The 12,421-nt window shown below is 53.9% G+C and overlaps 5 protein-coding genes across 5 annotated transcripts; 4 read left to right on the top strand and 1 right to left on the bottom strand.

Annotated features, from left to right (window-relative positions):
• Window positions 1–567: 567 nt before the first annotated feature.
• SCP_0310800 (Endo-1,4-beta-xylanase A) lies at window positions 568–2,161 on the top strand (the record flags this gene model as incomplete). The annotated part of the gene is made up of 9 exons (XM_027756465.1): window positions 568–852; window positions 935–1,025; window positions 1,076–1,202; window positions 1,252–1,265; window positions 1,320–1,340; window positions 1,399–1,545; window positions 1,613–1,917; window positions 1,973–2,029; window positions 2,090–2,161. The coding sequence occupies 9 exons, from the start codon at window positions 568–570 to the stop codon at window positions 2,159–2,161; spliced, it is 1,119 nt and encodes a 372-aa protein (XP_027612266.1).
• Window positions 2,162–3,275: 1,114 nt separating this feature from the next.
• Window positions 3,276–6,256, top strand: SCP_0310790 (NAD(+) kinase; the record flags this gene model as incomplete). The annotated part of the gene is made up of 7 exons (XM_027756464.1): window positions 3,276–3,852; window positions 3,905–4,043; window positions 4,097–4,325; window positions 4,374–4,833; window positions 4,903–4,979; window positions 5,045–5,234; window positions 5,289–6,256. 7 exons carry the CDS (start codon window positions 3,276–3,278, stop codon window positions 6,254–6,256), a joined length of 2,640 nt encoding a protein of 879 aa, XP_027612265.1.
• A 212-nt stretch (window positions 6,257–6,468) lies between these two features.
• Window positions 6,469–8,091, bottom strand: SCP_0310780 (hypothetical protein; the record flags this gene model as incomplete). The annotated part of the gene is made up of 4 exons (XM_027756463.1): window positions 6,469–7,007; window positions 7,064–7,115; window positions 7,178–7,759; window positions 7,996–8,091. The coding sequence occupies 4 exons, from the start codon at window positions 8,089–8,091 to the stop codon at window positions 6,469–6,471; spliced, it is 1,269 nt and encodes a 422-aa protein (XP_027612264.1).
• A 1,399-nt stretch (window positions 8,092–9,490) lies between these two features.
• Window positions 9,491–9,700, top strand: SCP_0310770 (hypothetical protein; the record flags this gene model as incomplete). Its single annotated transcript, XM_027756462.1, has 1 exon — window positions 9,491–9,700. One exon carries the CDS (start codon window positions 9,491–9,493, stop codon window positions 9,698–9,700), a length of 210 nt encoding a protein of 69 aa, XP_027612263.1.
• A 200-nt stretch (window positions 9,701–9,900) lies between these two features.
• Window positions 9,901–11,203, top strand: SCP_0310760 (Glycerol dehydrogenase 1; the record flags this gene model as incomplete). The annotated part of the gene is made up of 4 exons (XM_027756461.1): window positions 9,901–10,051; window positions 10,112–10,740; window positions 10,797–10,860; window positions 10,917–11,203. 4 exons carry the CDS (start codon window positions 9,901–9,903, stop codon window positions 11,201–11,203), a joined length of 1,131 nt encoding a protein of 376 aa, XP_027612262.1.
• Window positions 11,204–12,421: the final 1,218 nt, after the last annotated feature.

Raw genomic sequence — 12,421 nt, 5'->3', positions numbered from 1 at the left:
AACCTGGCTCGGTAACAAGGTCCGGACCGTGCCGGCACGTTTATAAGCATCAAAAGCTGAAGAAGACGACCTCCATTACTTTACTCCTAGACTTCTTCCGCTCGTGGCATGTGCTCAGAGGCCCATCAGTGTGCGCCCTACTGAGAGACCCAGGACATCTGCATGATCTATGTCGACTGTAGGTTCTCTGCTCGGACCCCGTGCATTCTCTATGCGCTATTGCTGCTGCTGTTTTTCTGTCTGTGGTTTGGATAAGGGCCCTTTAGTCGCTCTTTGCCAGACCGTCGATGAGCAGGGTTCACGCGTTCACGTGTGATCACGAGAACGTGGCTGCTGAGAGATTCCTGCTCGTTCTCCTCTTGGTTATCCTCGAGCATCATAGAAATAGGTCACGGTGATCGCTTTCCCATCCAATGCAATGCAAAATGAGGTCCCTCTCATGCCGCGGCCAATGTGCCATCTGCACTTTCGCCGACGAATTTCCCTCCCATTCGCCGTGAAGGGGGTATATATACGTTTAATCATCGCTTAGACTGTCTCCGCGGTTGAGCTACTGTCGTTGCGACCATGTTTCTTGCCGCGCTCTCTGTCCTTGTTGCTGTTGCGCCCTTCCGCGCTGCGGGTCGTGCTCTTCCGCGCGCAGCCAGCGCCTCGGCGACACTCGCAAGCTCTGCTCCACTCCCCACGTCCACGGCAATTGTCCCTGGCCTGAACGCCCTCGCGCAGGCTGCAGGCAAGGTGTATTTCGGCTCTGCGACTGACAACCCGGAGTTGAATGATACCGCCTATGTCAACATCCTGTCCGATAACAGACAGTTTGGCCAGTTGACTCCCGGGAACAGCATGAAATGGGTGCGTCTTGCGCTACTCATACAATTCATGGGCTTCCAGGGAATGTAAATGCTTGTTGGACTATTGTTTACTGGAGGACTAGTACGCAACGGAGCCTGAGCCGGGAGTCTTCACCTTCGAGGCGGGTGATGTCATCAGGAACTTGGCCTACGCAAACGGCCAGTATCTCAGAGGTGCGTAGTTCCTGGAAATTTTCGACGAAAGACTAGAATTTTTTGTACAGGACATAATTGCGTTTGGTATGAGGAGCTACCTGACTGGGTGACGGCGAACAACTACACCGCTCCCGAGCTGGCATACGTTGTGGAAAACCATTGCGCCACCATTGTTGGCCACTATGCAGGAGAAATGTGAGTGTTCTATCCAGAATGTAGGTAGTAGTGAGATCTTCACTCACAGAATATCATTTAGTTGTACGTAGCCGACATTGATCTTGAAGTTGACTGATCTGATTTACTCGCACTCAGACAGTTGGGATGTCATTAATGGTCGGTCGAGAATTTTCACATCTACGTTTCTCCCAAATCGACGTCTGACTCTACTCAGAACCGTTGAATGACAATGGTACCTTCCGTGAGACTGTCTTCTACGACACTCTCGGCATGGAGTATATTCCTATTGCCCTCAGAGCTGCCCGAGCTGCCGACCCTCACGCGAAGTTGTTTATAAACGACTATAATATTGAGGGCACTGGTATGCAGCCTCTCTGGTCTTCTCACAGGCACATACTAGCTCATAATTTTGATGTTACGTTCATCAGGTGCGAAGTCGACCGCTATGGTGGAACTTGTGCAGTGGCTACAAGAGAATTACGTCCCCATCGATGGCATTGGTGTCGAGGGACACCTTATCGTAGGAGAGGTCCCGACAACACTCGTCGAGAACTTCCAGCAGTTCGCAGACCTTGGTGTCATCTTCTCCATCAACGAGCTGGATATTCGCATGCCCCTGCCCGCGACAGCCGAGATGCTTGAGCAGCAGAAGGCTGACTACGAGACCGTCGTGTCGGCGTGCATGCAGTTTACGCAATGTGTCGGCATTACTCTGTGGGACTACACTGACAAAGTACATGAAAATTTCCTGAACTTGGCGGGATCTGACTGTATCGTGGTCCCCATAGTACTCGTGGATTCCGTCTTCTTTCCCTGGCTATGGCGAAGCATGCCCGTGGGACGAGGTAGGCTCTCTGAGCTGCTGCATTCGGGTATAAACACTGACCGTGTGTTATCGGGAACAGTACCTGCAGAGGAAGCCCGCTTACGATGGTATCGTTCTTGGGTTCCAAAACGGATCAACACTTTACCTCTGATACCTTGGAACTTACGAATTGTACTGTCACTTGCTTGTGCAATGCAGGAGACTGCCACCGCTTATGATTTCTCAAAGCTAAGGCTCACCGGTGTCTTTTGAACGTTGATGCAACAGTTGGTGGTTTGAGATCCAAACGTCACGGCATTCTTACTGCAGAAACAGTGAGTTTGTTAGAGGCTGGGCAGCGATTAGGGTACTTCAGAGGAGGGTTTTCGAGGCGGTTTTCGAGGCGGTTTTCGAGGCGGTTTTCGAGGCGGGAGAAATCCGAAGACTTTGGTACGGCCCAAAGCCAGGTTTCGGCTTCTTCGGCATCAACTGCGGACTTTGAAAGTGAACTGTGCAAGATGCCGATCATCGACGACAGCGACGGAAGCCTTCCGGCGGAGAACTTTATTTTTCTGCTCACTTATGCTGTCGTCTGGGGAAGTGTGACACTCATGAAAATTATGAAAGACCTCTCAAATATGGCAGACAGTGAGTGTTTAGGTCGGAAGATGTGTTTCGAGACGGCCGCCGTGCTGTCGCGCACGATGAGCACAGCTACTTTGGCGTCGCCGACAGCTCGGCAGGCATGTCCGAGCGGCTTTTTTGAAGTCCGCTTCCCAACAGTGTCGCCCGGGCCTAGCCGAAAACAGTTTTCGGGCTTCTCGGGGAGTCGAAAGCCAGCTCGAAAACCGCTCGAAACCTCTACGTACTCTGAAGTACCCTATTGGTTGAAGAAATGCGACGGTGATTGGCAGATCGCCTTCTATAAATTCTGAACAGAAGAGTAACCGTTAGTGTTACCCTAGTAATCGTTAATGATCAGCCACGTTCGTGGTTATTATTGGTTGTAGGGCACTTTGTGGTAATAGTAACAAAGCCAACAAGTCTTTATGTAGTTAGTCATTCACCTCTCCCAGGCAGACTGACATAAGGGCTCCGGCATCTTCTCCTGTCCACATTTCCGTCGCATCGCAACCTCAGAAATTACCTTCATGATATATCATTCAGAGCTGTTTGGTTCGTATTTAACGCCCACCTGAAATCTATAAAATTCGTTGGTGCGTTTGCCGTCCAGTCAGATACACCCCTAATTCTTACCGACCGAGGGAATACAGGAAGAACTGCTCATGCTGCCCCCTGCGGAACCTTCACCAGACGTGGAAATGTTTTCCACGCCGCCGATAACACCGACCGTGGCAGAGCTCGAGATTCGCCCGTCCATCTCTCGCCGTTCGAGCAGACCATCCAATCTGCAGCTGCAGCCGTGCTCGCCCAACCCCATCGTGCTCGACCAGCAGCATTCTCCATATCGACATCGCTCGAAACCTCACACCGTGCCATCCGAGACGACCAGCGATAGTACGAACGGCATGCCGCCCCCGATGGCCCACGACCCGACAGTGACCGCCCAGTCACAGTCTGGCCCTCTGCATCATGCCCATTCTCACTCGCATTCGCATTCCCAGTCCATCTCTCCATATTTCGTACACTCTCAGCTCCAAGGTGCTTCCTTCAAAGACTGGCTCAGCGCAAAACAATCCAAGGCCATCCAGGACGCACGCATGGTGCACGCACACCAACACGCCTACTCGGACGGCACCATCTCCGAGCCGTACTCGGACGACGACGCCGAGTACGGAGGCAGCCTCACCGCCCAGCTCGCGGAGACCGCCGTCGGTGTCCGTGAGATGAGCAAGCAGCTCGGTCAGTGCTGTGCCCCTCGGTTCCCACCTACGTTGGTGCTCATAGCCCTCAGGTCGTACCCACGTCCACTCGCACATACAGACCATCCTCATCGTCACCAAGGCCCGCGACAACAGGCTTATCCAGCTCACCCGCGAGCTCGCCCTCTACCTCATGCTCAAGCCCCGTAACGGTGGTCGCGGAATGGTCGTGTATGTTGTCCTCTTCTCCTTTGCGGACTAACTGGTAAACGTCCCGTGTGCAGATACGTCGATGCGCAGTTGCGGACCTCGCGAAGATTTGATGCAGTCAGGATCGAGCGCGAACACCCGGAGCTTTTCGTGCCGTTTCCCCGTCGGCGATCGTCCAGTAGCTCCTCGCTCGCGTCCACAGTGTCGAAGGAAGAGATGAACGGGGTCGCAGAGGGTCAGTTGCGATATTGGACTGCGGACATGTGCAGCCGCACGCCACACCTCTTCGACTTCGTCGTCACTGTGAGTGCTCCCACCGTCGTTCGAAACCTCTCTGACGCTCGTGCGCAGCTGGGCGGAGATGGGACGGTGCTTTTCACGTCGTGGCTGTTCCAGCGGATTGTTCCACCTGTGCTACCATTCGCGCTCGGCTCATTGGGATTCCTCACCAACTTCGACTTCGCGGACCATCCGTCGGTAATGGACAGCGCGATCGACAACGGGATACGCGTGAATCTGCGGATGCGCTTCACGTGCACCGTGTATCGTGCAGTCGCACCAGAGCCGGGCAAGTGGAGTCGGTGCGCAGTCAAGAAGGGCAATACGGGTGAAATTATCATGAAGAACCTCGAGCAGGGTGGATGGGAAGCATTGGAGGGTGGGTGTCCTCCGCATGATGGCAAGTACGGCTGCTCCAAGGACAAGGAAATCATGTGCTTCTCGACACGTCCTGTGGAGAGCTTTGAGGTGCTCAATGATCTGGTCGTCGATAGGGGTCCAAGTCCATACGTTAGTCTACTCGAGCTGTTCGGTGAGCATGCTTCGTGGGTGATACTGGGCGATAGACCAAGTGATAGACCAACTTATATATTCTGCACAGGTGATGAGCACCACCTGACGACCGTGCAAGCTGACGGGCTGACAATCTCGACACCCACCGGTTCCACGGCGTACTCAGTAGGCGGCCTTTGAGCGGCGTTTCTGCATCTTAGATCGAGTAACTCATGACCTTGTCGATCTAGCTTTCTGCCGGCGGGTCGTTGGTGCACCCCGAGATCCCTGCTATTCTGATCACTCCCATATGTCCACACACACTCTCATTCCGTCCACTGCTATTGCCAGATAGCATGGAGCTGCGTATATGCGTTCCATTCAACTCCAGGAGCACTGCGTGGGCATCGTTTGATGGGCGGGGACGCGTCGAACTTAAGCGTGCGTAGAAGAAGCAGTCGCTACAGCTCTTCACTGACATTAGGGTACTTGCAGAGGGAGACCACATCAAGGTCACCGCGTCCAAGTACCCATTCCCGACTGTATGTGCGGACACACAATCTGTCGACTGGTTTAACTCAATATCGAGTACGCTCAAGTGGAACGAACGCGAACGGCAGAAGTCGTTTGTCGTGGTTGAAGAAGGGCCCTCGCGGAAACAGTACAAGCATTCCAAGTTGACCTCACCCAAGGGTGAGGTCCCCCTGGCGAGTCAGGCTCAGGATGAGCCCGCGTCCGCAGCTCAACGGCCGGAGACAGGCTTTGTCCCAGTGGGTGATGCGGAGGGTCGAGTGGAGGAAGATGAGGAAGACGAAGTATCTTCAGACGAAGAGAAGTACGACATTGACGACCTCTCCTCGAACGAATCGCCAAGCTCGAGTACCAAGGACGTGGAGGTAACGACCGAGTCCGCGAAGTTGAGCCCGACGCAGGCGGAGACGGGCAAGGAAAAGGTCTTCGAGGAGGAGGCCACACGCAGAGATCAGGCGAAGGCCGAGCACGCCGCGCGGCTGCTCAGCATCGGCAGCCCCTATATGCAGAAGTACACCCGCCGTTCGCGCTCGCGTACACGCTCCGGCGTGCAGACACCAGACAGGTTCGCTGGACCTCACCCACATCCTCCGAAGCTCTCTCCTCGGCACGTCCAGTTCGCCTCCCCATCGATATCGTCGTCTACGTCGTCTCTCGTGTCGCACGTGGAGCCCCCGGGCCCTTCCGAGGATCACCATGCGCCCCCACGGAAGATACAATCCCGCAGCCGCACGCCGCGCACGAGAGAGACAGATCGCGAGACTGTGAATACTCCTACACCTGCGGCAGCACCGTGGGGGAGACGGTCGGGATCGCGCAGTAGGTCTGGCGAACGCGCCAATGGCGATGGCGGGCCTCATCGCAGAGCATTCTGTGTGTGGGGCCAGGACGAGAGCGACAGTGCGACGAGCGATAGCGATGTGGAGACATAGAGGTTCGATCAGCGTACGGGAGGTGGGTTGGGGACTTGATGAATCTCATCGATAGACTTGTTTACTAGGGAACTAATAGCTTTGCAGCATTTTACCTTGGAATCTTGGTACTTTCTTGACGTACTGCTACCATGATGGAGGGAGATATTTGGGTTGTGCGGCATCCACGAATATAACTCGTTACGCATCGTACACTTGGTCTGTAATGCTGATCAGAAATACACTGTATCTCGGAGAACAAACCGTTCCAAGTTCCTCCAATCCGGTCTGTCCTTGGCAGCCGACCAGAGCCACGCATCCAGCTCTGGCAGAGTGATCTGCTTCAGAATGTACGACTCCTCGTTCGCGTTGAGATCACGCGCAGTTGCAATGATGGCTTGACTAGCATCTATCGCGGCTGCACGCAGGGCGAACGCTTGCACTGATGTGAGCACCGGCCCTTCCTTCGGCACCTCCTGATCTTTGGTCGTTCTGGTGTCTGCAGGAGGGGCAGCGGGTACCTCGCTCAAGAGTGCCCTAATGGTTGAGTCGTCCTGCCCGCGAGGGAAGAGATCGCGCAAGCCCAGAGAAGGTGTTGAGTCCTCGAGGTTGATTATGCCGAGGTGAACGAGGATAGATGGGATGACATTGTCGACGAATACAGGGAGTTCTGAAGTGCGCGGGATCGGGATTTCTGATAATGACTCTGCCGAGCCAAATCGCAGAGCGATGGCATGGATTGCCAGGAGCGCCTTCTTGAAACAATATACGGCTAATTGCGCGATGTATGTGAGTGCTAGTGACACAGTCGGAAGAGTGAAAGCTTACGCTGGCCGTTCACCACTGCCATGTCTCGGAACGCTGGAATCGCACGTACAAACTGCGAACCACCCAAGTCAGTATGAAAAAGTGAACCCAACACAAGATATTATCGACGCTCACCCGCTCCAGTATGACATCACACTCGTGGTTGACGCTTTCGGCGCTATTCTTCAGCTTGTCGCCTTCATTCAACGCTTCCAGGACGAAGCTTCCAAGATCCGGATAACCAGAATTGACGAGCACAGTCCCAGTCTCGTTGAGCGCCTGCGTCAACAGTTTCACTAGTTCCCAAATGGGTCCTCCCAGCTCTCCAACGGTGACGGCAGGAACACTTTCATGAGCGTGCTCAACATGCAAGGCATCTGTCACCCCCATCAAGTCTGCAATCGTGTGCTCCTTGATATCTCGCATTCCCGTAGCGGAGAGGTAGTTCCCTTCCCCAGTGCCGGTGGACGAGGAGATATACAATCCCAATACCAGCGCCCTGATGTTATCGAACGCACCGCGGCCTGTCGCAACGTGCAGCGGGACACGGTAACCGGATCCAAAGTTGAGCAGACTGAGGATGGAGAGGAGGTTGAGTTCCGCAAGCAGGGAGGGGAACTTCAGTGGCATCGCCATCCCGTGTGACTCGCGTAATCGTGCATATGTGCTCGTGAAATATCCTGACGTGAGCAGGAGCTTGATTTTTTTGTGATTGATCTGTAGAAGGATTATTCAGACATCCTACAAGTCGCACAAAATCCTGGAAGAAAAAACGGACACATTTCACGATGCTATGACGAAAATAGGGTATCGACGAAGTAGAAAGATATCATTGGCTACAGTTATCATTTTTCACAGGAAGTTGCTTTCGGGTCCGACTGGACGTGCACTGATTGAGATAGAGAGAGAAAATGGAGCCCACATTGAAGCTCAAGGTTCACGGACAGACTCACCTCAATGCCTGCTCGCTGTCGGAGTGCACGAGAAGACTCATTCACGGCACCAATAAACCCTCCCTTGGGAGGAAACGGGGGAAGAGGTGTAGTCATTTTATGTTATCTGGCGCAACCTTGATTAACGCAAAATGAATGATTTAAGGATTGTAGCACAACTGGTATCTGGAAGCCCGAGGAGTGCGGTGCAGATTCAGAGGCAAGAGATGTGGCTCAAGATCGGAGATCGCGTCTAACACGTCCGAAGATGGCAAGTGTTGTTGAACGCCTCCATGTGCGTGGTGCTTCGTTTAGGCCGCCGGTTCCCACTGAACTTGAAGCTGCTCGGGCGCATGCGTAGGAATTTTAGAAAGGGAGTCAGGGGGCGAAGAAGTTCTCAGAAGTATATGGCTTCCGAGAGTCTAAGAACGCAGTGCATGCTCATTAACTCCTCTCACGAACTGCAACTTCTCTTCCAAACATTCAGTCACTGGCATTCTCCGTTGGCTGGGCCTCTCTGGTGGTGAGGCGGTGTACCAAAATGTTTTCATCATAGGTGACACAGGACACATAACCCCTTCTTTCCCGAGGAAATAACTTGGAAAAATGTGTGGAAATCAATAAAGTTATACTGCGGGAAAAACATGAGGAAAAAATGTGTAAAAGAACAAAGCATTTCCGCAGTTTTTCCACTGGAAATAAGTTGGTCGCCAAATATGGTAGTTTTGTCCGGGTTTTGGCATGTCCTGGCATGTCCAGTTGCCTGATATGGTAGGCAACTTATTTCCAAGGGAAAAACCGTGAGAATGTTTTGTTCTTTTCTCACTTTTTTCTCGAGGTTTTTCCTCTGAAAATATATTATTGATTTCCATGCTTTTTGCCAGGTTATTTCCAATGGATAAAAGTGGTAATGCTTCCTGTGTGAGAACTCAGGAGGTGAATACAGTCTTCTTCAGGATATGCCAAAGCGGCCCGGCAGTGCCAGCGTTGCTGGAAGGCCCGGATCCTGGTTCATCACCGATATGCACCGTGACAGATAGTGACATGCAGCGGTTTCAGCGGTTTCTGTTCTGTCTGCTCCTCGTCAGGGTCTAAAGATATCTAGCATTGTTTCCCGTATGTTTGGTTTGGGTCATCTCGACCTACTGCCTGAAAGAATACAATTTTCTGCCCACTTTACATTTATTTGGTGACTCGTTGGTGCAATCTATGAGCACGCGCGGTGCGACAGATGATTGGGTGATATTCCGTGCATCGACGGTCCACCGGCCCGCCATCAGTATTGGAAATGTGCGTTCACGGATCTCAACAGAGAGCTTGGATGACACGTTATCGATGGTGAGAAAGACCGCAGGGAATGTTGCAGAACGGTACAAACTTTATGTGGTCTGGTCCGCGACAAACCATGCTGCGATGTACGGAAAAGCCTTTGGCGATCTAGACCGCGCTTATATATAGCGCGTCTAGGTAGAACGGCGTCCAAGGTCTACTTACTGTACATGACTGCTCTGTCGAAATGGTGGACAAGATTGCGCATGCGCTTCGCAATATGAACGACCTGGCATGTGCCCGCGAATTCGAAGCACTAAAACCTTCGCTGGGATCCAGAGCGGTCCGCCCGGTAGTTCTCATGCGTTCGCCGTTGAGTTCAACGGGCATGGACAGACATCTCGCGCAGTTCCCTGGCAAGGGTGCCGTTGATCCAGAGCAGGCCAAGCAGCTCTAGACAGTGGATAACTACGGGCCGCCGGTGCACGCATAGTGGATACACTCCCTTGGTTCCATCGCTGTTCGTAGATAGCAGGTCCGAGAAGTTATTGTAACAGATGCGAGGGTATAAGAATGGCTGCCACCCCGCAGCAAACTCAGCGACAACCTTCCTATCCCCTAACTCACTAGAATCTACGCCTCCTCCTCAGTTTCACCATGCCGAACGTCCAGCGTGTCACTGAGAAAGTCTTCCAATCACCGTCCAAGTACATTCAGGGTCCAGCCGCCATCAAGAATGCCGCCAAGTACCTCGCACCCCTTGGCAAGGCGCCGCTCCTGATCGCCGATACCATCGTCTATGAAATCGGTATGTCCAATTCAAATCACATCGAATGTCCGGCCTACTGACGGACGCAACATGTTCCAGCTGGCAAGAGCCTCACCGCGGCACTCGAGCAGGGCGGCTTCAAGGTGACGCGGGGTGTATTTGGCGGAGAGGCCTCCAACCAGGAGATCCAGCGTCTGAGCGTGATTGGGCAGAGCAGTGGGGTGGACTTCGTCATCGCCCTCGGCGGCGGGAAGACGAGCGACACCGCCAAGGCGACTGCCGACCAGCTCAAGCTCGAGGTCGCGGTGCTGCCAACGACAGCGTCGACCGACGCGCCTTGCTCTGCCCTGTCCGTTCTCTACCACCCAAATGGCGAGTTCGCCCAATACTCGTTCTTCATGAAGAACCCCTCGATCGTCCTCGTCGACACGAGCGTCATCGTCAGAGCACCACCGCGCTTCCTCGCCTCGGGCATCGGTGACGCGCTCGCGACGAACGTGGAGGCTCGTGCCGTGCGCAACAGCCTCAACTTCGGAAAGGGCCTCCCGACAGAGGTGTCCGCCGCCATCGGCCAGAAGTGCGAGGAGATCTTATTCAAGTATGGCCGGCAGGCGGTCGAGGCGAACAAGGCGCAAGCAATCACGCCTGCCTTTGAAGCTGTCGTTGAAGCGAACACTCTCCTCTCGGGCTTGGGCTTTGAGTCCGGCGGGCTTGCCGCTGCGCACGCGGTCAGTGGCCATTTCTCCTGTGCATGTTTCCGCGCCTCATCTAAGTGTGTGTGCAGATCTATGATGCGTTCACCGCCATTGACGATCACAACCTGCACCAATTCATGCACGGCGAGAAAGGTCAGTACATGTCACTCACCGGCTGCCGATCAACCCTGACATGAATTCGTAAACAGTGGCCTTCGGCACCATTTGCCAACTCATCCTGGACGGCGCGTCGACCGCGGAGCTCGAGCGCTACATGGAACTCATGCGCTCCGTCGGGCTCCCCATTACCTTAGCGCAGCTCGGAATACCGAATGTGACTGACGAGCAGCTCCGCAGCGTCGCTCGGCTCGCGTGCGCACCTGAGGAGACCATTTGGAACCTGGACAGGGTCCTCAGCGATGACATCGTGTTCAACGCAATCAAGGGTGCCGACGCCGCCGGCCGGGACTACGAGAGCAAGGTTGCCGGGCGCTAGAGCCTTGCGGAAAGCGATACCCTACGGAAGGATAGAAGCGAAGTTGGTTTGTACGCCTTTAGATCTGCTTTCGGGCGGCACATCAGAAGATTGACATGCGTAGTGCACTCACCAGATTGTAGACACATAGAGCATAGACCGCAGGGTCCGTTCGATACAGTTTCAGTACACTCTTCGTTGTTCTTGATATCCAGAAATCAAAAGTTATTGGCTGTTAAACTTTCAAGTGAGGCCTCTTAGCGATCACTGAGTGTCTACAGACTAATCGGCGACGCATAAGGAAAAAGGAACATGGTCGCAGCGGATCCCTGTTCGGGTTGGCGGAAACCCGGTCCTCTCTTCCACACTCGATGTGAAGTGTACAGCTATTGCATAGGTTGCAACCAGCAAAACGAGCGGCGAACATCCAAGTAGAATAACAAGCAACGTGTAATGTGTGACGCTGGAGCACGGCCCCTCCTGCGGAACATGGAGTGATCGGTGTGAGCCTATCCTATCTTGTATTCCATTCCCGCGAACGTGAATCTCACTATGTATCGTGCGAAGGCAAGGGTGCCGAAGCGAATACGGACGATGAAATGAATGGATCCCGATCGTGCATGTCGTAAGGCTCCCTGATGCTGGGATAGTAGTACCTGGGGAGGCAGGGCAAGGCGGTATTCATGGCTGAACGTATGTCAGTTCGTCAGCATATCTCGCCGGTCGGACTGTAGTACGTACCGGAAAGTATTTGTGGCATCTGACCAAGACACTGGATAACCCAGCAACAAGTCAGAGAATTCGCAGCAACACACGAACGGTGACCCGACAAGATCTGTACATCCGACAACAGACGAAAATCTCATCCACAGTAGACCGCGAATGTTCGCTCTCATCTGGTATCAAATACAGATCCTCACTCAGAGGGAGAACCACCGCGAGGCAAAACGCAACACGCCAACTCACCGCTCGTACTTCGCGACCACATCACATCACACAGAAGTTGCCCTACGCGCTTCAGCTCCAAGTCGCGCCCACCGCCAATTGTTCTTGCGTGCTCCAGACAGGGTCCGAGGCACGCAGACGCACAGCGGCGACACGAAGTCAAGTCCGCGCCACCAAGGAAGCCAGGGGCAGCACGCGTCCTCACGCTTCGCGAGGTCCACGACGCAGCGCCGTTTCTGACGAACGGCCACTCGCATGCGCGTGTCCGTCGCGCAGCAACAACCGTCGTCGTCG

This window comes from Sparassis crispa (assembly GCF_003851025.1).
Source record: "Sparassis crispa DNA, contig_000002F, whole genome shotgun sequence".
Classification (NCBI taxonomy): Eukaryota; Fungi; Basidiomycota; class Agaricomycetes; order Polyporales; family Sparassidaceae; genus Sparassis; species Sparassis crispa.
Note: the sequence above shows the minus strand (reverse complement) of the source record. Positions and strands in the feature narration are given on the sequence as shown.